The sequence below is a fragment of the Columba livia genome, chromosome 17 (assembly GCF_036013475.1).
Source record: "Columba livia isolate bColLiv1 breed racing homer chromosome 17, bColLiv1.pat.W.v2, whole genome shotgun sequence".
In the NCBI taxonomy this organism is placed as follows: Eukaryota; Metazoa; Chordata; class Aves; order Columbiformes; family Columbidae; genus Columba; species Columba livia.
The window spans coordinates 4,509,867-4,532,173 of NC_088618.1; the positions used below are offsets into that span (position 1 = coordinate 4,509,867).

Below are 22,307 nucleotides of genomic sequence, written 5' to 3' on the forward strand. Positions count from 1 at the left end.
GCGGCGGCGGGCGGCCGCGGGCCGGGGGCTGCGCGGCGCGGCCGCCGTGAATGTGCAGGCGGCGGAGGGCGGTTAGGCGTTCGCGGCGCTCGCAGCGGTGTATTGTGGGAGGCCGCCGCCGCCAGCAGCGAGCACACACAATATGTGGTGGCTCGCAAAAACGGGAGGCAGGAGCCTGGCGGCCAGCCCGCGCCGGTAACCGGCCCCATGTGAGACGGGAGCTCGCCTTTCGCCGCCCGGAGACGATCGGCCGCCGAGCGCGATGTCTTTCCGAGAGATCAAGGCGGGGGAAAAAGCCAAGCACCCTGAAGATCATGTCAAAAAGCAGAGTTCAAGTGAGATTGGGGCTTTTTTTTCTCTCCTTTCCTTTTTCCTCCTCCTCCTCTCCTCCTCCCTCTCTGCTTCTTGTCTGGCTGGGGTGGAGGGGGGACCCGGCTGGCAATTCCCCCATTTTAGGGCTCGTTTCGCGGTGGATTTCCTCCCTGCCTGGGTGTGTAGAGCAGGCGGCTCGTTTAAAAAAAAAAAAAAAAAACAACAAAAACCGAAGAGGTCTTTGTTGAATATTTTTTTTAACTTTATGGTTTTCTGTGTCTTTTTTTTTCTCTTTTCCCCTTCCCCCTTCCTCTCTCTCTTCCCCCCCCCGCTCCGTCCAGGTTGGATCAACGGAATGGAGAACAGCACGCAAGCCAGCACTTCTGTCGAGAAAAGAAATCACCATTGGAGAAGTTACAAGTTGATTATTGACCCGGCTCTGAAAAAAGGACAGCACAAACTCTACCGTTACGATGGGCAACATTTCAGCATGCCTGTGAGTGGGGGGGTCGCGGGTTTCCCCCATTGTGTTGTGCCCCCCCCCCGCCTCCCTCTTACCGGCGTTTTGGGGGCTGGGGGTCCCTTTGGGTCGTGGTCACCATAGCGCGTGTGTGTGGGAGGGGGGTCTGGGGGGGACACACACAAAGTTGCTGCCACCTGACACACTGTATTCAACTGTCAGGAGCCCAAACCTGCGGCTTTATTTCTGTGTTTCCAATCTGTGTGCATTTCCCAGCAGAATTGCAATTTGACACGTGTGTGTATGTGTGTGTGTGTGCGCTTTCCCCTTCCCTTGAGACAACCTGTGCTTCCTTGGGGTTTATTTTTTCTTTTATTTGTGTCTTAAATTTCAAGCCCTGTTATTGCTGGTTTTGTGCTTTTTCTCCTCCTCCTCCTCCCAGAACTCGGGAATCGCTCCTGTGGATTGTGTCAGGGATCCCAGAATAGGGCGAATATGGACCAAAACTAAGGAGTTGGAGCTGTCTGTCCCCAAATTCAAGGTACTGCCCCGACTTTTGGGTTTAGCTCTGTATTCCTGTTTATCGGGGAGTGAAGCTTCAGTTCCGAATAGTTTAATGGGCCGTTTAAACGACAGTCATATTCCTATTAACATTATTATTTGGCAAACTGTTAAATGATAATCCTCTTCTGTAAAGATAACGAGAAATCAATGCATCTTTCTAACGAGATCACTTGAAGGTTTTGGAGCTGTGTCTTGGGGGCTTTTCGGGTGGGAGGTGGCGGGGGGGGCTCTCTGCTGACAGAACTGCTCAAAATACACGTTTGTAGCCCAGAAAGGAGCAGGTTTCAATGAATGGCTGCGGCGGCAGAGGCTGCTCGGCTCCGGGGTTCATCCCAGAGCCTTAGAGGCAGTTTTCTTTCCCCAAAGTTTGCAGGATGCTTTAACCCTCTCCCTCCCATGCCATCCTTATGCCCTTCCCCATGCTCGTTAACGATGACAGTTATTTTTATTGCCACCCACCTTGTGCCCGTTTACAGATTGATGAATTTTACGTGGGGCCAGTGCCTCCCAAGCAGGTCACGTTTGCCAAGCTGAACGACAACATCCGTGAAAACTTTTTGACCGACATGTGCAAGAAATACGGCGAAGTGGAAGAGGTGGAGATTCTCTACAACCCCAAGAACAAGAAGCACCTGGGCATTGCCAAAGTGATCTTTGCCACAGTCAAGGGTGCCCGGGAGGCCGTCCAGCACCTTCACAACACCTCCGTCATGGGCAACATCATCCACGTGGAGCTGGATACAAAAGGTGAGGGGGCACATTTTGGCATCGTGCGTTTGTAGTTTGCAGTGCCCCTGCCTGTCTCGCTCCTGAGACGAGAGCCTGTTGCAGAACGCAAGGGCCCAGCAATTAAAAATATGAAGGGAGTGCTCCTGTCCCCCTGCGAGCGGGTCTGGTTTCTGGGGCCTTTGCAAGTCACGTGGAGCCAAATGTGTTGTCTGTTGCTAGGAGACAGCCCTGTAATTTGCAAAATGCTGCCATCCTGCCGGTCCCCTGCTCTCTGCCCTCCGAGCCCTCCCGTGCTCCCCATCTCCATGTCCCAGTCTGGCCCCACTCGGCCACCTCCGGGGCTGCTGGACCCACCTGGCTTTTGCAAACTTGGGATTTTTGGGCAAACCTTGGGGATTCCTGGGTCCCAAACATGTGTGTTCTGGCAGCGGGGCTGGGAGCTGTCCTCTGCGTGCCTGGCGTTTCATCGATATTTAGCAGCAAACTGAAGGTTGGCAGCAAAAGAAAGAGTGCCCGGGCAGCCCTGGGTGGTGTGTGTGCGAGTGTGTAAGTGTGAGACTGGCTCTTAAAGCGACAGGAGCCCCAAGTCCTGGGGGTAACCGACTCTCAGCCCCAGACCTGAGCCCTGGGGAGCCCAATAAAGTTTTTGGAAGTGTGAAAGCATGGCATTTCACCTCTTTGTCTTTTCTCTTTCCTCCAAGCATACTAGTGAAAGGCTTTGCTAAAATTTCCCCAAATTTTAGAAAATATGTAGAACTGAGGAGGTGTAGATCAGTTGCCGCTTGTACCTCTTCATTGCAAACATGGCATTTCTAGTTTCAGACTGATTTATTGCACTGTTTCGTGGGAAGAGAACATGGTTAACACCATTTGCTTAAAAGTGCTGTTTTGTGCTGTATTAAAAGGTTTCAACAGTTAGTGCACAACCTGTACAGCAGTTGGTGTGCCACACGTGGTAAGAGGCTATAGTAGGACATTTCTTGACGTTGCTGAACACTGTTAGAAGAAAAATGACTGTAGTAGTGTAATATTTTCTGTTGTGAGCTAAACTTGACCTTACCTATGTATGCTTTGAAATTCTGATATCATTAACTGTTAGGGACAGGCTCCTTCCTCTGCTTACTTTGAAATTTGAAGGTAAAAATTACGCTTAAGAACAAATTAACCATTTGTATATTTAATGATGACGAGCTACAGCAGGCTCGTAAGTGGTGGATGTCTTAATGAGAGGCATTTTAAACAAACTGATTGTGTGACTGTCCTTGTTCTCCTCCGTTTATAAACTACTCTGCAAGTCTTGAACAGACAGCTGTTGAGGAAAGTTAGCTGCGCATCAGGGAAATGAGGGGGTTTTATGCTTCTGTTTCCTGGGAGAAAACGTTGAAGTCTTAGTTTCAAATTGCATTTTTGTTTCGTTTGCCAGCTGTGTGCTTCCAATCTATTTTTTTTTCCAGAGCTGCATCTCTTTTGTTGTAAAGGAGTAAGACTGTCAGTGTGCTATAATCTGTCAGAATGGAATACAAATGTTATTCCTAAAATAGCGTTAGCAGGTTAGGACATTTTTTAAATATATATTTACGGTTTTCAGTGTTTCTTTCTAGTATTCAGCTTTTCAAGGGAATGAAAGGTTGGTTAACTTGATTTTCATAGTCTGGCAAAATAAATATTAGGAGCCAAAGTGTCATTTTATCTGTCTGGCCAGAGCACAGGCCTGGGAATCTGGAACTAAGAAATCCAGTCTCCTCATCTAAGACAGGCTAGTTTAAAGCACCTTCTCTGCCTCAGTTTATCCATCTACAGAATGGACACACTTAACAATTACCTGTCCTTAGAGAAATAGCCAGGAATCGTTCACATTCATGAACCTCTTTGAAAATGAAATTGTAACTTTTACTGCATTATATTCGGGATCCAGGAAGAATTATGAAACTTTCTAACAATTACTTTGTATTTATTTAAAGACAAGTTTTAAGGTAAGCTTGACACTTCCGTATCAACAGCATTGTAGTCTTATGGGGGAATGGGGTGTGTTAATATTTCAAGTATAATATTTCAAGCATCTCTTCAAGCCCTTGTCTTGAAGAGATCTATTTTGTCGTGACTTCAGTTGAACTAGAACAGTTTACATAGTCAAGGATGTGACTCAAGACTTTGTGAAATGAGATTTGATAAGCAAATAACCTCATCTGCAGCATTTATTCAAGATAAATGAGCCTTTTCCCATATGCAGAGTTGTGCTAAGGGGGGCTTTGCTTTCAGACTGCAGAGTGATTCACAGGCTTTGGGGTTTGATCCTGTGGGACTTCCTTGGGAAAGTTATCTTGTTTTGGGGGAGTTCTTGCCTGAATTCATTTTCTGGGCTCAGGTGCCATGTCTGTCCATTTTTCTGTGTATTCTTTATCTTTCAGAGCAAAATTCAGGTAGTTTGAGGGTCTGATTGTATGGCCTTTGAAGCTCATGACAGATTTCTTACAGACTGTGAAATAAGTAGGATTGGGTTTTTGTAGTAACGAAAAATCCAATATATAAGGAACTGGGTCTTTGTAGAATTTAGGAATGAAAAGGCAAAGGCTCAGTAGCAATATATGGGATGGTTTGCTTCTCGGGCTTTTATTCTTCAAAGGGAGCTGCTGAGCACACCTTAAACTAGGCGAAGGGGGAAAAAAAAGGTTAGTTGGGGTCTTTTTGGAAAAGTAGTGTTAATGGTTTTGTGCTTGGCATTCCCATGCATTGTGTTTGAATTAACAACAGCCCATTTCTACTAGCAAGGTGTGTTGGGAGAGCTTGCTGAAGTGGCTCTGGGTGTTGGCAGAGGCTTGTCCCTTGGGTGAGAGTTTCACTTCTCAAATCTGCAAGCAATTCGCTTGGCACTTTGGAGAGGAGGGAAACTGCTGCTCTCCAGAAAGCATGATAAGGAGCAGAGCTGCCAAGCAGGCTGAGAGGAGGAACAGCGATTCAGAAACCTCCTTGTCTTGGCTGGAGAAGGGAGCATCTGACTTCATTTGCCCAGCAGATTATTTTAAATGATCCCTACAAGCCTCAGAGGTGATACCTGTCCCTCTGCTGCATGGATGCAGTGGGCTGGGAGTGGAAGCAGGGCCGTGCAGGTGACAAGAATATGTATTTTTACATAAGCTGTGTTCTTTCTGTTTAATCAACTCTTCCATTGTGGTCTGTGCAGGTGAAACCCGTATGCGATTCTATGAACTGCTCGTTAATGGTCTTTACACTCCTCAGACCCTTCCCGTGGGCACCGAACAGGATGTGTCGCCAACTGTGAATGAAACTCTCCAGGTATGTTTGCTTGGCTTTTTTTTAAGAATAACTTTCTAGAAATTTCCAAACAAACGCATCATTAACACTAGTGTTTTAACACTTTAAATGTAGCTCCTTTTTTTTTTTTGTCCTGCCATAGTTTCAATTCATGTTACTAATTCACATTTAAATATAACTTGCTCATAATAGCCATAGCAAATGTTAACTCTCTGTGAATGCAGTACATATGCCTAATCTGTATGCTGGTGGTAAGTGCTTTTTGTCTTTCTGAATGAAAAATACCTACAGAACCGACACTATGTGCCCTATTAACATTAGAAATTCCTGCAGTTAAGAGGACTGGATCAGATCTGTCCCTGAGATGAGATTATTCCCTTGAAGTCATGGGGAATGATTTACAATGGTACATTTGGCCTGGTGTCTGCAGTAGGTAATCCTTAGCGTGTATGTTTTTCACACTTGCTTAGAGGCTAGAAGAGGAGAGGTGTCAAGTCTTGAATAGTGGCATCAATTTTTCAGAGTCATAATTAGTCACTGGAATCAGTTGTTAATAAGAGCAGCAGACAGGATTCCTGAGGGCTTCCAGGGGTCCCTTGATATTTAAGGTACAATTCTCTAAATGGCTTCTTACAGTTACCTGCTCCTCTGTGAACCCCACTGGGATGGGGGACGAGGGGGTAGCAAATCCTGTTTATGTGAAGTCGTCAGCCCCCCTGGCTTGTCTAAAAGTAATTTGGCTCCCGATTGTGGCTTAGGACCCCACTTTAAGACATCACACTTGAAAGAGATTGGGCAGAGATTTTATTTTTTTTCTTCTCTGCACTCTTACAACTTCTTAAAATGCCATAATATCATTAGTTCTGTGATCAGATGTTTTCAGGACAGGTGAGAGCTGTACTTTGAATGTGGAAAATCCCACTGATCTGAAAAAAATAAAATTCTTCTCCCACCAACCACCCCAACAGCAACAAGGCAAAACCCCAGTATCCTCTTCACAAAACCATAAAGAGGCTGATTGTTCCTTACATCCCAGCAAGATGTGTTTAAAGGCAGGAGGGTGGCAAGGAATGATTTTGCTGGGAATCTGCTGTGAACTGGCTTTTCACTTCTGCTGGTTACAGCACATCTCAAAAAAAATGGACAGATTCGTTCTTATTCCTTTTTCAGGGTTAACAACAAAACACTTAATTGATGGTATCCCCCAAAGTAGTCCCTGCTGTAATTAACTTTAAGGTTGTTTCTCTGGATATTGTGTTCACATATTATATTATTATCCTGATTTTTTTTTTTCTCAATTACCACCAAAATTATTGCTTTGTGGGTAACTTTAGCTGTTTGCATCATGTTCTTGTCTCTAGAATCTGCTAACAAGATTGTTTGTTGTTGTAGTTTAGTAAAATACTGAGATTTGCTTTCCCCCCCATGCAGAACAGCAGGGACCTGACAGTTCCTCCAGCCACGTCCCTGCCTGCAGGCCATATGCAAACTCCACTTAAAAAGAACCTGCATCACACCTACACCAAAGATGCAGAGATGTGGATTTTAGCAGGAAGCACATGGCTGGTTCCTGACCCTTTCTGTGGGTGTTAGAGCAGTTGGGAGAGAAACTTCCCTATGTCCATGTGGTCCTGGTCTCTAGGGGTCACACCGAGAGCAAGTCCACGCTGTTGGGTGGGTGGGATGCAGCAGGCAGGTGAGAGCTCAGCTGGGGTTTGATGGTGCTGGCATGTTACAAACAGGTTGTTTTAAGGGTCTCTTTACCTACCCGTGTTTGGGAGAGCAGCAGCCAGCCTCTAGTCTCACCAGTTAGCTGTCCCGGTTGCTTTTGGGGAGCTGGAGCTCAATCCTGCCTCTCTTGCTGCCATGAGGATTCTCATTGAGCTCTTGCTTTGCATTGCAAAAACGGATTGTGGCGCTGGTGATGAGTGTGGCCCCGTCCTGACTCTGCAGAGCCCAGGTGGGAGCAGGGCTGCTCCTGGAGACCCCCTCAATAACTTTTTGTGCCTTTTATACCTATAGCCTTCTCCCTTGTTACGGACAAACTTTTGCTAGAGAGGTTGGTGGGTCAGCTCCCTCCGCTGGACCAACACAAATCCACATTCAAGTGTGGGTGTGATACACAGGTTTGATTGAAGGTTGACGGTTTGCTGATTGGTATGTTTTGCTTTGTTCACAAAAGAAGTTAAATTGATCATTTAATATCTCAGAATTATTTTCATTTTGTTCTTTATTTGCAGTTTAGATGAGCCTAACATAGTTGATAGAAATTTAAATTCTTTTAGCTAAAAGTGACGTGCAAGTCTCCTGTTCACCTGGTGCTCCTGGTGTAGCTTATAAGAAATACTCCTGTATCTGCTTTCTTCCTCCTTCTCTTATAGACAAGTTACTCTTTGCTTGCTTTTTTCTTTTTAAAACAAAGGGAACTGTTCATAATGGATAATAGTTTGTGTTTTCAGGGATGCTGTAGCCATTTTTTTTGCCATGGAAATCAATGCAAGCTCCTTGGTACTCAACTCTTCTGAAAACCAAATTTATTACACAAATATATTTCAAAAATAATGTATTTAGATGCTTTTCTCTTTTCTGTTTGTATAGTTGACGGATTCCCTGAAGCGCCTGAAAGACATTAACCTTTCTTCTGCGGGATCGTCTGTTACCCCAAACAGTAGCACGCCGTTTTCCCATGACACAGCCTATTCCAGCTGTCGGCAAGATACCCCCAACTCGTACAGCCAGTTTACCCCACAGTCCCAAGGAACGCCTCACACGCCACGCTTAGGGACGCCGTTTTCCCAGGATTCCACCTATTCTAGTCGTCAGACAACACCCGTGTACCATTTTGGGCAAGACAGCGCGTACAAAGCCAGGAGACACGAAACAAAATTTACAGATGCCTACAACCGCCGCCCGGGACATCACTATGTTCATAACTCAGCAGGTGTTTACCGAGGGCCGGAGCATCAGTTTAGTACATACAAATCCCATCAGCAGGAGCCAGTTCAGTTCTCTCACACTCCTCCCCTGAGCCACTCTAGTTCTTCGAGCTACAAATCTGCCTTCTCTCCCTACCAAGCACCAGCTGTGTTTCCCCAATCTGATGAGCAGCAGTTTCCCCAAACTTCCAGGGAACCAGAGTACCGAAGACCTGCGCCACCTCCCGCTGAGATGGTTGTGGAAAGCAGCGCTGCCACGAACGTCGATTTTGTCCCGTTGAAGGAGAAACAGGAGGAGCCTCCGCCCTTGCCCGATTCGAACTCTGTTCCTGAACCGAGCACAGCGTCCTTCTCTCAGACTCCAGAGAGGAGCGAGACCCCTGGCACCCCCACCATGGAGTCAGAAATGCAGCATAACAGTTTAGACTCAAGGATTGAGATGCTCTTAAAAGAGCAGAGAACAAAGTTACCCTTTCTTAACGAGCATGACTCGGATAACGAAATCCGAATGGAAGGTAGCCCTATTTCCTCTTCTTCTTCCCAGCTCTCTCCCATCCCAATGTACGGTTCGAACTCTCAGCCTGGTTACAGAGCTCAGACACCTTCCTCGCGTCCTTCCAGTACCGGCTTGGAGGACATTAGCCCGACGCCGTTACCTGACTCTGACGATGACGAGCCCGTCCCTGGGACGGCTTCTCTGAGTCAGAATTCACGGGGGACGTCGGAGGCCAGCATGATTCCCATTGATCAGCTGAGCAGGACCTCCAAAATTGAGACCTCGGAGGCTAAAGAAATGGTGCCTGGTGACCAGACTCCAACATCAGAAAAAATGGACGAGGTAAGTGAGCTGGAACTGAATTATGAAGCTCCACGTGTATCTCCAGTCACTGTTTAGTGTCGTTGGAGCGCAGGGTGTCTGGTGGCTTTTTCTTTTACTGAAGGCAGCTGGAAATGGGTTTGATGTGACACAAAGTGATGGTTGTAATCAACTTGCCTGTCTCCAGCTTTCCTTGTTTATAATAGTAGCCTGCTGCAATTTATAGCTGCAGGAGAGCTCAAGGACTGCACAAGCCATGGAAGTTTGACCACTGCTCATGGTGTGTGAATGTCCCGAGTGTTGACAGACACTTAAGCCTCTAGAGGAGTTAATCGAGCACTTTCTGCCATTGCTTTGGTCCCTGAACGTGGGTGTGTATGTGTGCACACACTTGCTTAGCGGGGCTTTCATGTTATGCCGGAGTATTGAATGTATACTTTGTTTGATAGCTCTCCAGCTATTTATGCCATCTGGTTTGAACGGGAGACAGTTGCTGGGTTTTAATAGTCACTTTGCTCAGTTGAAAGGGGGAGGTAGTTGGCTGGTGCTCCACTGAGTCTTCCAGCACCAGAGCAGAGTTTGCTGCCTCTACTGGGGCAGTTGTGGCTCGAAGGGACGGCGAGAGCTTAACGCCGTGGAATGGTGCCAGCAGACACAGAAATTACGTTGTGTGGTGTGTCTGTTTGGGAGGTCTGTTGCAACAAATGTGAGTATTGCTGCAGTGAACGTGTCAGTCCTATTCTGCTGTGTCAAGGAACGGTCAAAATACAGAGGGCTGGTCTTGTGTAAATGTCCCGAGTGTGGTAGATCGATTGAATTTACTCTTGGAAGTTTGCTGGGGTTAAGCTGGTAGAACGGATTTCCCTCTGGTAGTTCGCAGTTGTGAGGTTTTCACCCGAGAAGCACCTGCATTTCAGGAGGGGGAGCTGCTCCTGGAGGAATAGGCTTTGCAGAGTGCTCAATAGAGGAAAAGCAAAAGCACTGCAGCAATAACACAGTGCAGGTCTCGGTGCTAAATAGAAAAAAAAATGTAACTGTACTGGGTATTTTATTGTTTTACATGCCTTTCCAAACCTGCTTGTCCTTGCAGTTGCCAGTTTAGCTTTTGAAACAATTCAGCTGCCTGAAGTCTCATTCATCATCTGGGCTGGCCCAGGCTCCCCATTTGGGAGGCAAGTCCCTGGCCGGTGGGACCTGATGATGTATTAATTAGGAATGGAGTTCTGATTCCTTGTGCTCGGTCTGGCAGGCTTAAGAGGGGATACTATTTGTTTGTCTGAAAAAATGAGGAAGGCATTGCTTATCTCCGTGCCATTCTGGGCTTGTATCTGCTGTCCTCAACTCTCATGCCAGTGGGTTGCAGCCAATTCTGAGCGTGTTTAGGAAGATGGACAAATACCAGCATGGTATGTGGGGTCAGGCACTTTCTGTAGCTGAGATCAGTGCTGGGGAACTGGCTGGAATGTTGGATTTGTGGGTTGTGATGTGGGGCAGCAGCGTGCTGACATTGAAGCCCATGTCAAGTCTTTGTCTCCTCTTAATGAGATGCTGGTGTCAGAAGTTTGTGTAGATGGTTCTGTGATAGAAAATGACACAAATGCCTTCATCCTCTGCAGAAGTCAGAAGGGTGGTAGCAGGGTCTCCATGCGAGACATTGTTGCCTGAATCCTCTCCTCTCCTCTCCTCTCCTCTCCTCTCCTCTCCTCTCCTCTCCTCTCCTCTCCTCTCCTCTCCTCTCCTCTCCTCTCCTCTCCTCTCCTCTCCTCTCCTCTCCTCTCCTCTCCTCTCCTCTCCTCTCCTCTCCTCTCCTCTCCTCTCCTCTCCTCTCCTCTCCTCTCCTCTCCTCTCCTCTCCTCTCCTCTCCTCTCCTCTCCTCTCCTCTCCTCTCCTCCCAAAACGTTTGATGTTTGTTGTTGGAGCTGTTTATTCAACCCTTCTCTTGGTTACAAATTACACTAGGCTATTCTGGCATGTTTGAGAAGTTGCCTGTGCCTTTCATGGCTCCTTCCGATGCACAAAAAACGATCTCCATGTGTTTTTGCTTCCTTCCCCCATCCTTCTCCTCCCTCAGTTTTTTGCTTTAGAAAAAGACTCTCCTGGCTTCCCTCTCTGCTGAAGGAGCAGAGCTGAACAGTGACTTAACATAGGCTGAAATTCGAGCTGCAGCTTTCCAACCGAGTTAGAGAGGGGCATTGAGTCTGTCTGAGGGCTGGAAAGCTGAACCTCTGGCTTCAGCCTATTGTGATACCACTATTCAACTCTCAGTCCTTCAGAGAATCCTCCAGCAAAACAGAGGGAAGGCAGCCCCAAATATTTCTTGCGACTGTGTGGTCTGGGGAGCAGAGCAGAGATTATATGTTAGCGTAGGGAGGGCTCATTAAGTATCATAAGGAAGCAATAAAGGGCAGAGAGTTTGAACTTGTTATTTATTTCATATTTGGCTCTTCAAGGGTCGGAGCAGCCCCAGGCCCGTTCTCTTTGGGCGAGTGCTCTAGCTGGAAAAATCTCAGCATTTATAAGGATGCCAGCAAAGTTGCAGGGAAGTTTTTCCTGAGACGATAGGTGCTTTTCAAGGACCTACTCCTGTTTCCCGTCAAAACAAGCACGAATTTTATCAGTGATTACTAATACGGTAACATTTGTTCTATAGGTGAAGCACTGTCAAATCGTCAGGCAAGTTAACCACCCCAGACTTGCCATAAGTAAAGGAGGTACAGCCAAGCCCCAGCAATTGCTCTGATTTATCATGCAAGACCCCGGAATTTGATTTCAAGATCTGGTATGATGCTCCTAAGCCAGAGCTTGGCAGGGAGTTTGGGTGTGGGAGAGGAAGGGCTGTGCACCTGTCTGCAACACCTAACTCCGACTAATCTCAGAGCAGTGATTATGGTCTGCAGAGAAAGTCCTGCTAAGCTTAGCCAAGGGACGAGCGCTAAGAGGTGGAACAGAGTGGGATGTGGGCAGTACGAGGTAAGAGGAGAAAAGAGATGCTTTGCAAACAGCACGACCTGCCAGCCAGGAAGACAAGGCAGAGAGGGCTTTTTCAAGAAGCTAGAAGATGGCAAGGAAAGAAGACAGCCAACTTTCGTTATTTTAGGAAAATTTTGTGAGCGTAGCAATGTACAGACTTTCCTTCTTATGTTCCTGAGAGATAACAAAGAAAGAATTGTAATAATTGCTTTTTCACAGGATCTGTGCTGTTTCAGAGGTGCAAAAGTTAAGTAAGTACAGTTTGACTTTTTGACATCCCATTTGAGCCAGGTCTTGGTTTTGCTTGGCTTGTTACAGGAAGAGGCGCTGCCTGTGTGTGCTGGGGAGGGTGACAGGATTATAACAAGTCACTTTCCTGTATATTGATGATGCCTTTTGTGTTTCACCTTATGAACATATTAGTTTGTGTGTGTCGCCAGTGTGTAATAGGAAGACCATGTGACTGACAATGGTATTTTCCCAGATTTGTAAGCACAAAAGTACTTTTTAATTGAGGGATCAAAAGACTCCTGTCTTCCTGGTAATTTAGCTAAGCACCGCGTCACTATCGTGGGAGGTGTGCCTTAAAAATGCCAAAGATAATCAGAAAAATAAAGATCCTGAAACATGAATGAGGTGAGAGCAGTTCTCTTGGTGCTTGCTGTGAATTTTAGCAAATGTTTTGGGGAGCAAACTGTAAGGTGCACGGTGCACAGCAGCCTTAGAGACCCCAAAAGCCACTGCTGTTGCCAGCACCCCTCAGTGCCTCACTTGGCTGTTGTGGATGTTTTAATGCTGTGCTGGATGCCTCACACAGGACAGCACTGACATCCCTGTGGCAAAGCTGTGTGTCTGCACCAGATCCCCTGGCAGTTGCCCGGGGAGAATGTCTGAGCTGCGCTTACACATAGATGAGGTGAGTCAGGCTCAGCCCTCCAGTGAGCTCTGCTCAAGTCCCTGAGGTTACATCTGGGCTGAATTTGCACTCTGCATTGAAGTCTCTTTGGGTTCTTGTGTGGTCACAGCTAGAACTGGAAGAAATTTATTTGGAAGTGTCACATTGTCCCTCCAGAGCCTTAGCAGGATGCGATGACATTCTCCACAAAACACTGCGTCGTGCTTTGTGCTGTTCCACGCTGCTGCACCCCCATCCAGACCGGGCTGTGTTTCAGTAGCTGGTAAATGACTCCTCTTTCCTACAGAGCCAAGTGAAACCTTTAGCTGAGTTTGTCAGGAGTGTCCGTGAGAGAAAACAATGCCCCAGTGCTGTGCAGACAGCGAGAGGACCTGCAGGGGGTTTCTCTGCCAGCAGCACCTGCAGCGGTTGCCCCAGGAGCAGTCGACGTTCCTTGGAGCTGTGCAGGAGTAAGTTGTTGTTTGTCAGCAGAAGGATGATGTCCCCTGTACCCTGCACCATCCAGGGTCAGAGGCAGCACCGTGTTCCTGGGACGTTAACAGTGGGTTAGATGGAGACTCCTAAAGATGAACCCAAACACACTCTACTAAGGGATGTTTCTGGGCTGGAGGTTGCAGAAGTGATTTATTCAAGGTAAATGTACATTAAGGTTGAGAAAGTAGAGTCTTAAGAGCCAGGAAATTTGATACCTCGGTTTCCACAGTAACTGTGCAAGAGCCCTTATGCCCATAAGTAGCTGTTATGTATGTATAATATATATGGGTACACCTGGGAACCAATTTACAGCTGGAGTGGGACTCATCATTTCTGGAGGGAGATGGGGGGAGTAGACGTGTGGAATGGTTGCTCTGAATGTATTTTTTTAATTGAAAGGAGAAAAACCTGAGAGCTGTGATTTATGCCGAGTCTCGTAAACACTTTTTCAAATTTTCCTGCCTCCTGAGCTCTTACGAATGTGATCATGCCTGACAGAACTGGTTCCTAATGGAAACTCAAAAAAGAGGTATATGTTATGACCATGAATTTCCAGAAATACAGCCAGCCAATGCCCAGGCAGCAAGGATTTGGATGACTGCTATGGTTTTACATGTGAATTACACCAGCCGTGCTCAACCTGTGAAATGAAAATGAGAGCAAGCTGCTTAAACTGTGGGGTCAGTTCTGCCCTCCCTGACCCAGGCACAACAGCAGTGAGAAGCCACAGGTACTTCAGGGCATCTTGTGGAGTTTAAGCTTGTTCAGAAAAGAAAGGCAGCACGTAAATCCCTCAGAAGGTGATTTAAATATGACACTGCGCTGTGCCATTTTGAGACCTCAGAGAGGTGTTCTGCCTCCGTGCGCAGGGAGCGAGTGAGCTGGGGCAGGACTGCAGCCCCATGTCTGCCTGAGGATGCTCGGGGCTGAGGGTCAGTGCCTGGATAACCTGGCCAAGGTGAGGATGCTTTTCCATGCTCCTGAAGCAGTGGAAAAGCAGGGTATCATTATCTTGTTTTTTTCTGAGCTGATACTGGAAGACCACAGGCAGGGACTGCTTCCTTGTGCATCTGATTAATTTACCACATGACAACCTGCTACTCCCACAAAAATTTATACGGAGTAGAGAGGTCTCTTCTTGTTTGCTAAGTTGAATTTAACATGTGACTTTCTGTATTTGTCTCCAGTTTGATTCTTGGAGTCCTTGCAAAACTGGTGGTTAGCAATGCAGAGGCCATGACCAGCCAAATCTGTTCAATGTAAGAAGCAGTGAGAGGTAATAAGCCCAGTCTCAGTTTTTACAGTCACTTTTTCAGAGCAGAATTGCGTAGGATTCACCTGGTGCACCCCTTCAGGTGTGTTTGCTCATGGGGGAAACAAAACCAAAAGGAGAAATATTTGCCTGTTTATGCTCTGGGTTTTTTGGACACCTGACAGCTTCAGTAGAATGAGGGAACATGTCTCTTGTTGATAACAGAGCTAGAAATGGTGAAATGCTCTGGAGTGTAACTGAAAAATAGAAAGCAGGCTGTGGTTGGGAGGCTGAGTGGTTCTTTCACTCTCTCATACCAGGCCAAGACTTTGAGGCTTTTGCATTTTGCATACCTGAGAGAAATGACATTGCCATCCCTTTTTATAAATCACTGTTGCTGATTATACTCTTGCCAGCAGCTCAGTTCATTCTCTGCTTTGCCACCAGCGACTTTCTGTAAATTTTCAGTTCCTGGTGGACTGGATATATATGATTATTAAGTTTCTTGTTAATAGGTAGAGGGCTGCTTATTTTGTGTTTATGTAATCTATAGATGCTCCGCTGCTCTGGGAACTTAGATCCAAATGGCAATGTTTGACTATAGCACATGGCTTATGGCGGAATAGCATTTTCAAGTCTGAGCTCTGCAGACCATTTACAGTTAGAGAGCCCTTGGCATCTTCCCTTTTGCTGCTTATAGAGTTCTTCCTATTCTTTTCAACACTTGGGTTTAGCAGTGACAGTGTTGAATGTTCAGATGTCATAAATGCGGGCTGTGAAGCCTCGCATTGAAGTGACACGTTTTCCTCGCGGTTTCTCCAACCCATTATCATTCTAGTTGCATTTCTCATCTGATGGCTGTGAAGAGTGACCAAGGGAATGCAGACAAGTTACTGGATGGCAGCCTGTGTTGCAACATGCAGTGACACTGAGAAAATGTGCCAGCGTGTTAGGTAATCAGTAGAAATATTGAGAAAATAATTGCTGTTAACATATTGTGCTGGCAGCCGCCAGAACAGCACTAATTTCTGGGTTTGATCTTGAAGAAGATGGAGCAGCCGCTGTGTTCTATATGTGTCTGTGTCTGACACACAGCAGTGAGCAGACGAGCGCTTATTCAAATTTCTGCTGGCTGTTGCCTTTCCTGGAGTCCCCTAAATAGATACAGTTCATCAGTAAAACTTGGGGTTTTTTTCTCCGTCTGAATCAATTTTGAGTCCCGTGGCTTTGCCACCTCCCTTCTATTAATTTTTTTCAGTTTGGGGTACATGTTTGTCCTCAGTGAAGATGGGGCAAAACTCAAAACGAAACCCGTCAGTTCGTTAACTCTGCACAGCACGTACCTGCCCACGAGTGCTCCTTTGACCCAGACACGTTACTGCTGTCTCAGGCTTCATCGTGAAAGTGCAGTGCTTGCTTTTGGAAATGCCCATTCATCACAAAAAAACCCCCACGTTGCTCAGACTTTTCTTCTCCTAAAACCAAAGCATTTTTTAAAAAGGTCTTTTAAAATGTTTTTTATTTGCTTAGCGCTAAAATAAAGCCAGCGGCTGCTTTCATAAGGTTCCAGCAGTGCAGAAAGGCCTGGTGCGGTCAAGGTGCATATAAAATAGCATGCCGGCAAATTGGAGTTTCTAATTTCTCCCCGGGTTGGAGTAGGTTCGCTCCTCGGGGCGTTGCAAAAGCGTCGCTGGAGGAGCAGTTTGAGTAAAGGAAGTTGTTCGCGGCTTGGGCTTCGGCAATCGCTCTTTGCATAGACGGCACTGCGAGCGCTGCGCGGCGAGGAAATGAAACTGCTGCTCCAACTCGGAGCTGGCAGCACTTCTTACGCTTCGGAGGTTTGGCTGCAAAAGGGTCAGACAGCTGTAGCAGAACTTCCAGTCTTCACTTGTTGGGACTCGGCTATTTCAACTCGGGCGCTTTTTAGCGGCGTTTGGATTTGCTGGCTGCTCTGAGCATGTGTGTTTTGTGAAGAATGTATTTCTGTGGAGTTGATAACCGGGTACTAAGTGCAGTTTATCTTGCACCTTTGACCAGCTCGCCTGTGTTTTCCCAATATTTCTCTTTGCATATCAGCAGGTCAGGGAGATAGTTGGGAAAAAAGCTCTGGAAATGGTGGGGAGAGGAAGAAGAGGAGTAGCAGAGGTCCTGCCAGGGTCCAGTGCTTCTCTTTGCTCCTTGCCGGCACCTTGGAGCGTTCAGGGTGGGATGTCCCTGGGCTCACCACGATGCCGTGGAGCCTGAGGAAGAGGCTGCGGATGGTGCAGGTTGGGTGATGTGAAGGAAGGACTGGGTTTTGTTTTTCCTGGGCTTGAAACAGCCCTTCACCAGCCTGGTCAAGGAATCGGATGTCTTTTGTAGATGACATAAAGTGAGTGTCGCTTTCTTATACCCATTTTTGTCCAAAAAGAGCTGTGTTTCACAGTGAGCAGTGGAGTTTTGTGCTGATGTCCAAGCAGTGTGTCCTCCTCCCGCTGTGTGGGATTGACACGCATTGTGCACGTTGGGGAGACGTTCGTTCTGGAGCCTGGGGAGCGATTGCTGAAGGTGGTGGCTTCTTTCCAGGTTTCCCTTCTCTCAAAGGAACTTGTTACTTCTCATGCTTCATGTGTCCCAGGCAAAGCAAAACACATATTTCAGGTGATAGCGGTGCTGGAAGCAGGAGGTGAGAGTGCACAGGCCAGGTTTGATGTTGGTTCACAGCTCTGGGGACAGTTTTCCAATCCAGCCCTTGTTGCTGAGCGGTTGCCAAACGTGGTGTTTTGGTCAGCAGATGTGGCCGAGAGTTTCCAGTGCCAATAATTGAAAAACTGTCTTTGAAGGACGCAGATAAATGTGAGCAACTGTTATCATGATGCTACAAGCATTTTGCTGTTGTCCGGGAAAAACTTTACTCAGAAAATATGAAAATCCGCACTACTGCTTAAATTCCTTCAGATTACAGTAAAACATAAAGGGCGGTCTACCAGTTGAATATATACCATGGAGATGTATGCAAATCGATGCATTTTGACAAGAGAACCTCTGGATTCTTTGTGTGGATGTGCTTTCGGTGTCCAAGCTGAAGAAAACCTGAGCTTTAGCTAGTACCGTGCCTTTAAAAAAATCACAAGGACAACTCATGGTGGTCTCTGGACTTCTGAATTGGGATGGCGATTGTGTTGGACTAGATTCTACTATAAGTGAATCTGGGGCTAAATGTACAGTCTGAGTAAGAAGGATGACTGTTGGACCCTTGTTATGACCCAGGTTTTGCAGTGTTTTTACTATTCTATCGGAGCGCTGGTATCAGGAGTATTGCACAGTGTAACCCTGTTTGGTGAGGCACAACCTTAGTGTCACGTCCAGTGAGATGTATTGATTGTGCTATGTGGAAAAGGTGCTGAGGCTAAACTGTCCTAAGTAAGAAAACTATTATTTGCAAACCACCGAGCCAGCTGTTCCTGCACAACTGCTTGAAAAAGAAAACCAACACCAAACCCTGTGCCTTACAGCCGGTGCCCTGAATCAGTGAGCAGAGCATGGAGTGCATGAGCACAGAGCAGTGGCCCGTGGCAAGGAGGCGCACAGATGAGTTCTGCTCTAGGTGAAAAGTGTTGCCATGTGTTTGTTTTAAACCTCCTGCTCGCTAATTAGGAGACAGGTGGGGAAATCAGCATACTTTACCTCTTGCCTTTTTTTTTTTTTTTGGAATATTTTATGCCTGCACAAATGGCAGTGGGAATGCAGCCCAGCTGTGGGGTATTTTCCACTCTGGTAATTTAGAGCAGTTGCAGTTACACGATTTATTTTGCATATAGAGGGTATAGTTCAATAGCAAAATGTTGGTATCTTCTAGAAGGCCATGAGAAATGTAACGTCCTGCACAGAGATCATCTTTGTTAAGGGATCAGTCAGCAGTTGGCAGCCACAAGGGTTGTGTTTCCATCACCCGAGAGGAGTGGTATGGGGGGAAAAAACGTTGCCTTTTCCTCCCTGAGCAGGTTTTGGAGAGGGACAACCTGAAGGGTTTTCTGGCTGGATATTGCTTTAGGCTTTGTCTTAGAATAAGGGAGATTTTTAATGTTTTAATAAATGTGTTGGGTACCTCAGTGGATGTGCTTGATTCTCTCCTCTCTGACTGCACGTGGTTAAATCAGAGTACGGCAAGAGAAGGAAAATCTAAGCAGGAAATAAAGAAGTGAAAAATTCAAGATGCCTCCAGAGAGAAGATCCATAAGAGAAGAGAAAATTCACCAAAGGGGAACTGTTTCTTGCCGGCCTCACCCTGACTTTTGAGGAAGAACATCTCTGCTCAGCCTCTTCAGCTGCTCAAAATGGGCTCCTTGGAGTGAAGCGTCTCCTGCGGTCTCGCTGGCTTTTAATGCGTCTGCAGCACCTTGTTGGGAAGGACTTGTTAACTCGTGTTGTAATGCTCAGCAGATGAGCGGAGCCTGCTGAGCTCGTTAGGGTGCCAGTCCTGGTTTGTGGTCTGTGCTGCAGAGGATTTGCAGTCTGGCCACAGCCAGCACGAGAGGAGACTTTGTCTCATGAGCCTCTCGTTCCCCAGGGCCGTTCTCTGCTGCCACGTCCCAGCAGGTCTGGAGCACTGACACTGCCTGCACTGGGCTTCGTCCAAAGGGGTTCTAAATGCTTTTTGTCAAGATTGTGGGGACTGGTTGAACCGTCTTGTCTGCAGCAGTTTTGTTGGGAATTTCAGAAACGCAGCAGACGTCTTTTTGTCCTGTCCTGGGAGGATGGCCAGTGGCTGACTCCAGAACATAAGGCCACCAGTTTTCTTATTTGAAACCATACTGTGCTGCTACTGTGACTGCAGTCAAGATGATAACAAGGTCCTAAAGACCTTTTTAACAGTGTGTTCCCTCTTTCATACTTCCTCGTTTCTTTTCAAATAGCTGGTACTGGGATAGAAGAAGAGCTGTGGGGAAGAGAGTCATGCTAAGTCCCTGTGACCTCCCAGGCCAGCAGTGGAGGGCTCATGAAATCTCAGCAAAAGTGTTCAGGAAAGAGAAAGGTTCATAGAAAAATCAGAACTTTAACTCTTTCCCCTTGCTTGTTCCACACCTTTTGCAGAATAAAAGCTGCACTTGTTTGGGAAGGGCTCTTCTGTGCTACCTCCATCAGCTGTGAGCTACAGGCTCCTGGGTTTTCTTGCTGGTGCCAGAAACAGTTGGGCCTCTTTGCTTCCCAGGTCAGAGCTGCACCCTAGAAATTCAGGGCAAGAACAGCCCCGGTCTTAGAGAGCAAAGGGAGAAGCCAGGCTCATCGTTTGGGACGCCTCTCGAGAAGGAAGGCAAGTGTCTGAACTTCTGCCTCAGGACACACTTAATGGCACCTGGGTCTGAGAGCAGATGGCAGCAAGCAGAAGAGCTTTAAAAGATGATGCTGATGGATGATCTGACAAAAACTCTTTTGCCCGTTGTCCTTCGAGGCCTCCATTCCTTCGTTTCTGCCCTCTTTTCTGAGGAGTCTCGGTGTTGCACAGGCTGCATTGTGGATGTCCAGGCCTTGCAAATGAAACTGCTGTTGCTACTAATGCTGGAAATGCAGAGAGCACTGAGCAGAGCATTGAAAACGCTGCCATAACAGTAACAGCCATGATTTCAGATACTCGAGGGTATAGTAGTAATACGTAAAAGGGAAAGAATATCAAATTGGCCTAGTTCTGCTGATTAGAACTTGTTTAAATACAGTCTGTGTACAACCTATTCTTCAATAGGCTGATATTAGCTGGGAAGCTAGATGGTTTTCCAAGCTTATCTGCTTCCTTATCACCCTGTTGGTAGTAAGATCTGAATTCGTGGCTCCGTTTGACCTAAGGCTTAAGTACGAGGGTAAGCTCAGGGGATGGCATGGCAGCTCCTGCCTGGCACTGGACTGTAAGGTATCTGTGTACTCTGCACGCTCAGTTATTGCACTATTTTTTTAAACTTATAGGTGGACTCTGACCTAATGTTGCCAATTCCTTTCTTTATCTTTGATTGTAATGTACCTTCTGCTCTCTAGAAATGTGAGTGCAATTTTGCGCACCAGTGTGAAGGACAAAACACAGAGCATTTCAGAATCATTTGGGAAATGAGTTCTTCTTGCACTGTCTGATTTCTCGTAAATTCCTTGCTTTTCTTTTCATCTTTAGAGGGGGAAATGCTGTCTTAAACTCCGCATCTTTTGTGTGTGGACAAACCTTATAATAAAATCTACTGATAACAGCGGAGATGGCAGAAAATGATAGTGAAGCCTTATTGCATGCTTACTGCTGACTTTCTCTGTCACAGAGACTGTTTAATTCTGTTGGATTTGGCTGGTTTGTTCCCAGGACTCTGCATCACTGAACCTGGTGTCTGAAATGGGCTTTACCTGGGGAAAGCCAGTCTGGCTGCATGAAAGTCTTTGGGAGAAGCAGAGAACATTCCCTGACTAATTTATCTGTAGGGGGTATTTTCTTGCCACTCTACCATCCTTTTATGCATGACTTAGCTTCCCAGACGACTAAAGCCTTTGAAGTTAGATTGCAAATAGCTCTTCAGCTATCCCTTCCCCCCCGTCTAAAATAGGGAAACCAGAACAACCATCGCCATGGAAAGAGCCTGCCTTGTTACATGGCTCCCCAATGTTAACACCCCTCTCTTTTCCTCCTTCCTTTTCCCTACCTCCCACTCCCCCCATAAAGAAACCCTTTTTTCCCCCCCTTAATAAGATCTACTTAAGACTTGAGGGAAAAAGCCATGGTTGCATGAGATGGTAAATCCAATTTTAGGGTGTTTCGTATGTGATGAAAAACACCGTGGCCGCATGACGCAGCCTCTGAATTGGCACACATTCGCCCTGCCAGTTCGGATTTGTTCACATAATGCAGAAGGGGCGACTGTCCGGGCTGCCGTCGCATCGCGGCACACACGGGCTGCCCAGGCGGCCCCGAGCCCGGGCTTGGGGGCCAGTGACTCCCCGTCTCGTACTCTCACTGTAGTTTGTGATCTGCCCAGTTGCATGATCATGTTTGTCTTGGCTCAAATCTGCACACTCCAGGGGATCTGGAAGCTTCTAGTGTTGGCGTTGATGAGCGTGGACCCGAAGGACGTCGTGCGAGCCTGCGCTCTTGTAGAGCTGTCCCTGCACACTCCAGAGGGTCTCTTATGTGTGCTGGAAGCCCAGGGGCAATCTCTGCCTTCTCCAAATACCCCTTCTTTGGTGACCATGCCAACAGGAACTGTATAACCACATCATATGCCATGAAGCTTGCAGTTTAGAGCCTACTTTCCCTGGTTGAAGGAGGAAAGACCTCAAACCACCCCTTTTCTGGAAGGTGATGCACTTGAAGTTAAGAGAGCAAAGCCCTCAGCAAGTTATTGCCCTCTTTGCCAAGGCTTTCTGCTGCGGCAAATCTGGCCGTTGTTTTCCCACTGGATTAGTTCATGGCCGTGAGGCTTGCTGTCCTAGGAAGCTCTTGCAGTGGGCTCTTGGAAGTAGTGTTGGCAAATAAACTATGATGTTCTCTTGCCAGGAAGGAGGGATTTTTAAAAGTACTGGATGCTGGTTGAGTCTTCTCCCTTTGGTATCGTGTTTCTCAAGTTGTCTTGTTTCTGGATCAGTGAAGATCTCGTTAC

The 22,307-nt window shown here is 46.8% G+C and overlaps 1 protein-coding gene across 1 annotated transcript in view; it reads left to right on the forward strand.

Annotated features, from left to right (window-relative positions):
• The first annotated feature begins 3 nt into the window (after positions 1 to 3).
• The window catches only part of SETD1B (SET domain containing 1B, histone lysine methyltransferase), a 46,715-nt gene continuing 24,411 nt past the window's right edge, over positions 4 to 22,307 (forward strand). Inside the window, exons 1-6 of the mRNA XM_065032877.1 lie at positions 4 to 335; positions 654 to 808; positions 1,215 to 1,313; positions 1,813 to 2,083; positions 5,247 to 5,359; positions 7,937 to 9,112. Of these exons, the coding sequence (XP_064888949.1) occupies positions 263 to 335; positions 654 to 808; positions 1,215 to 1,313; positions 1,813 to 2,083; positions 5,247 to 5,359; positions 7,937 to 9,112 (1,887 nt within the window). The 5' untranslated portion in view covers positions 4 to 262. The remainder of the gene's footprint in view (positions 336 to 653; positions 809 to 1,214; positions 1,314 to 1,812; positions 2,084 to 5,246; positions 5,360 to 7,936; positions 9,113 to 22,307) is intronic.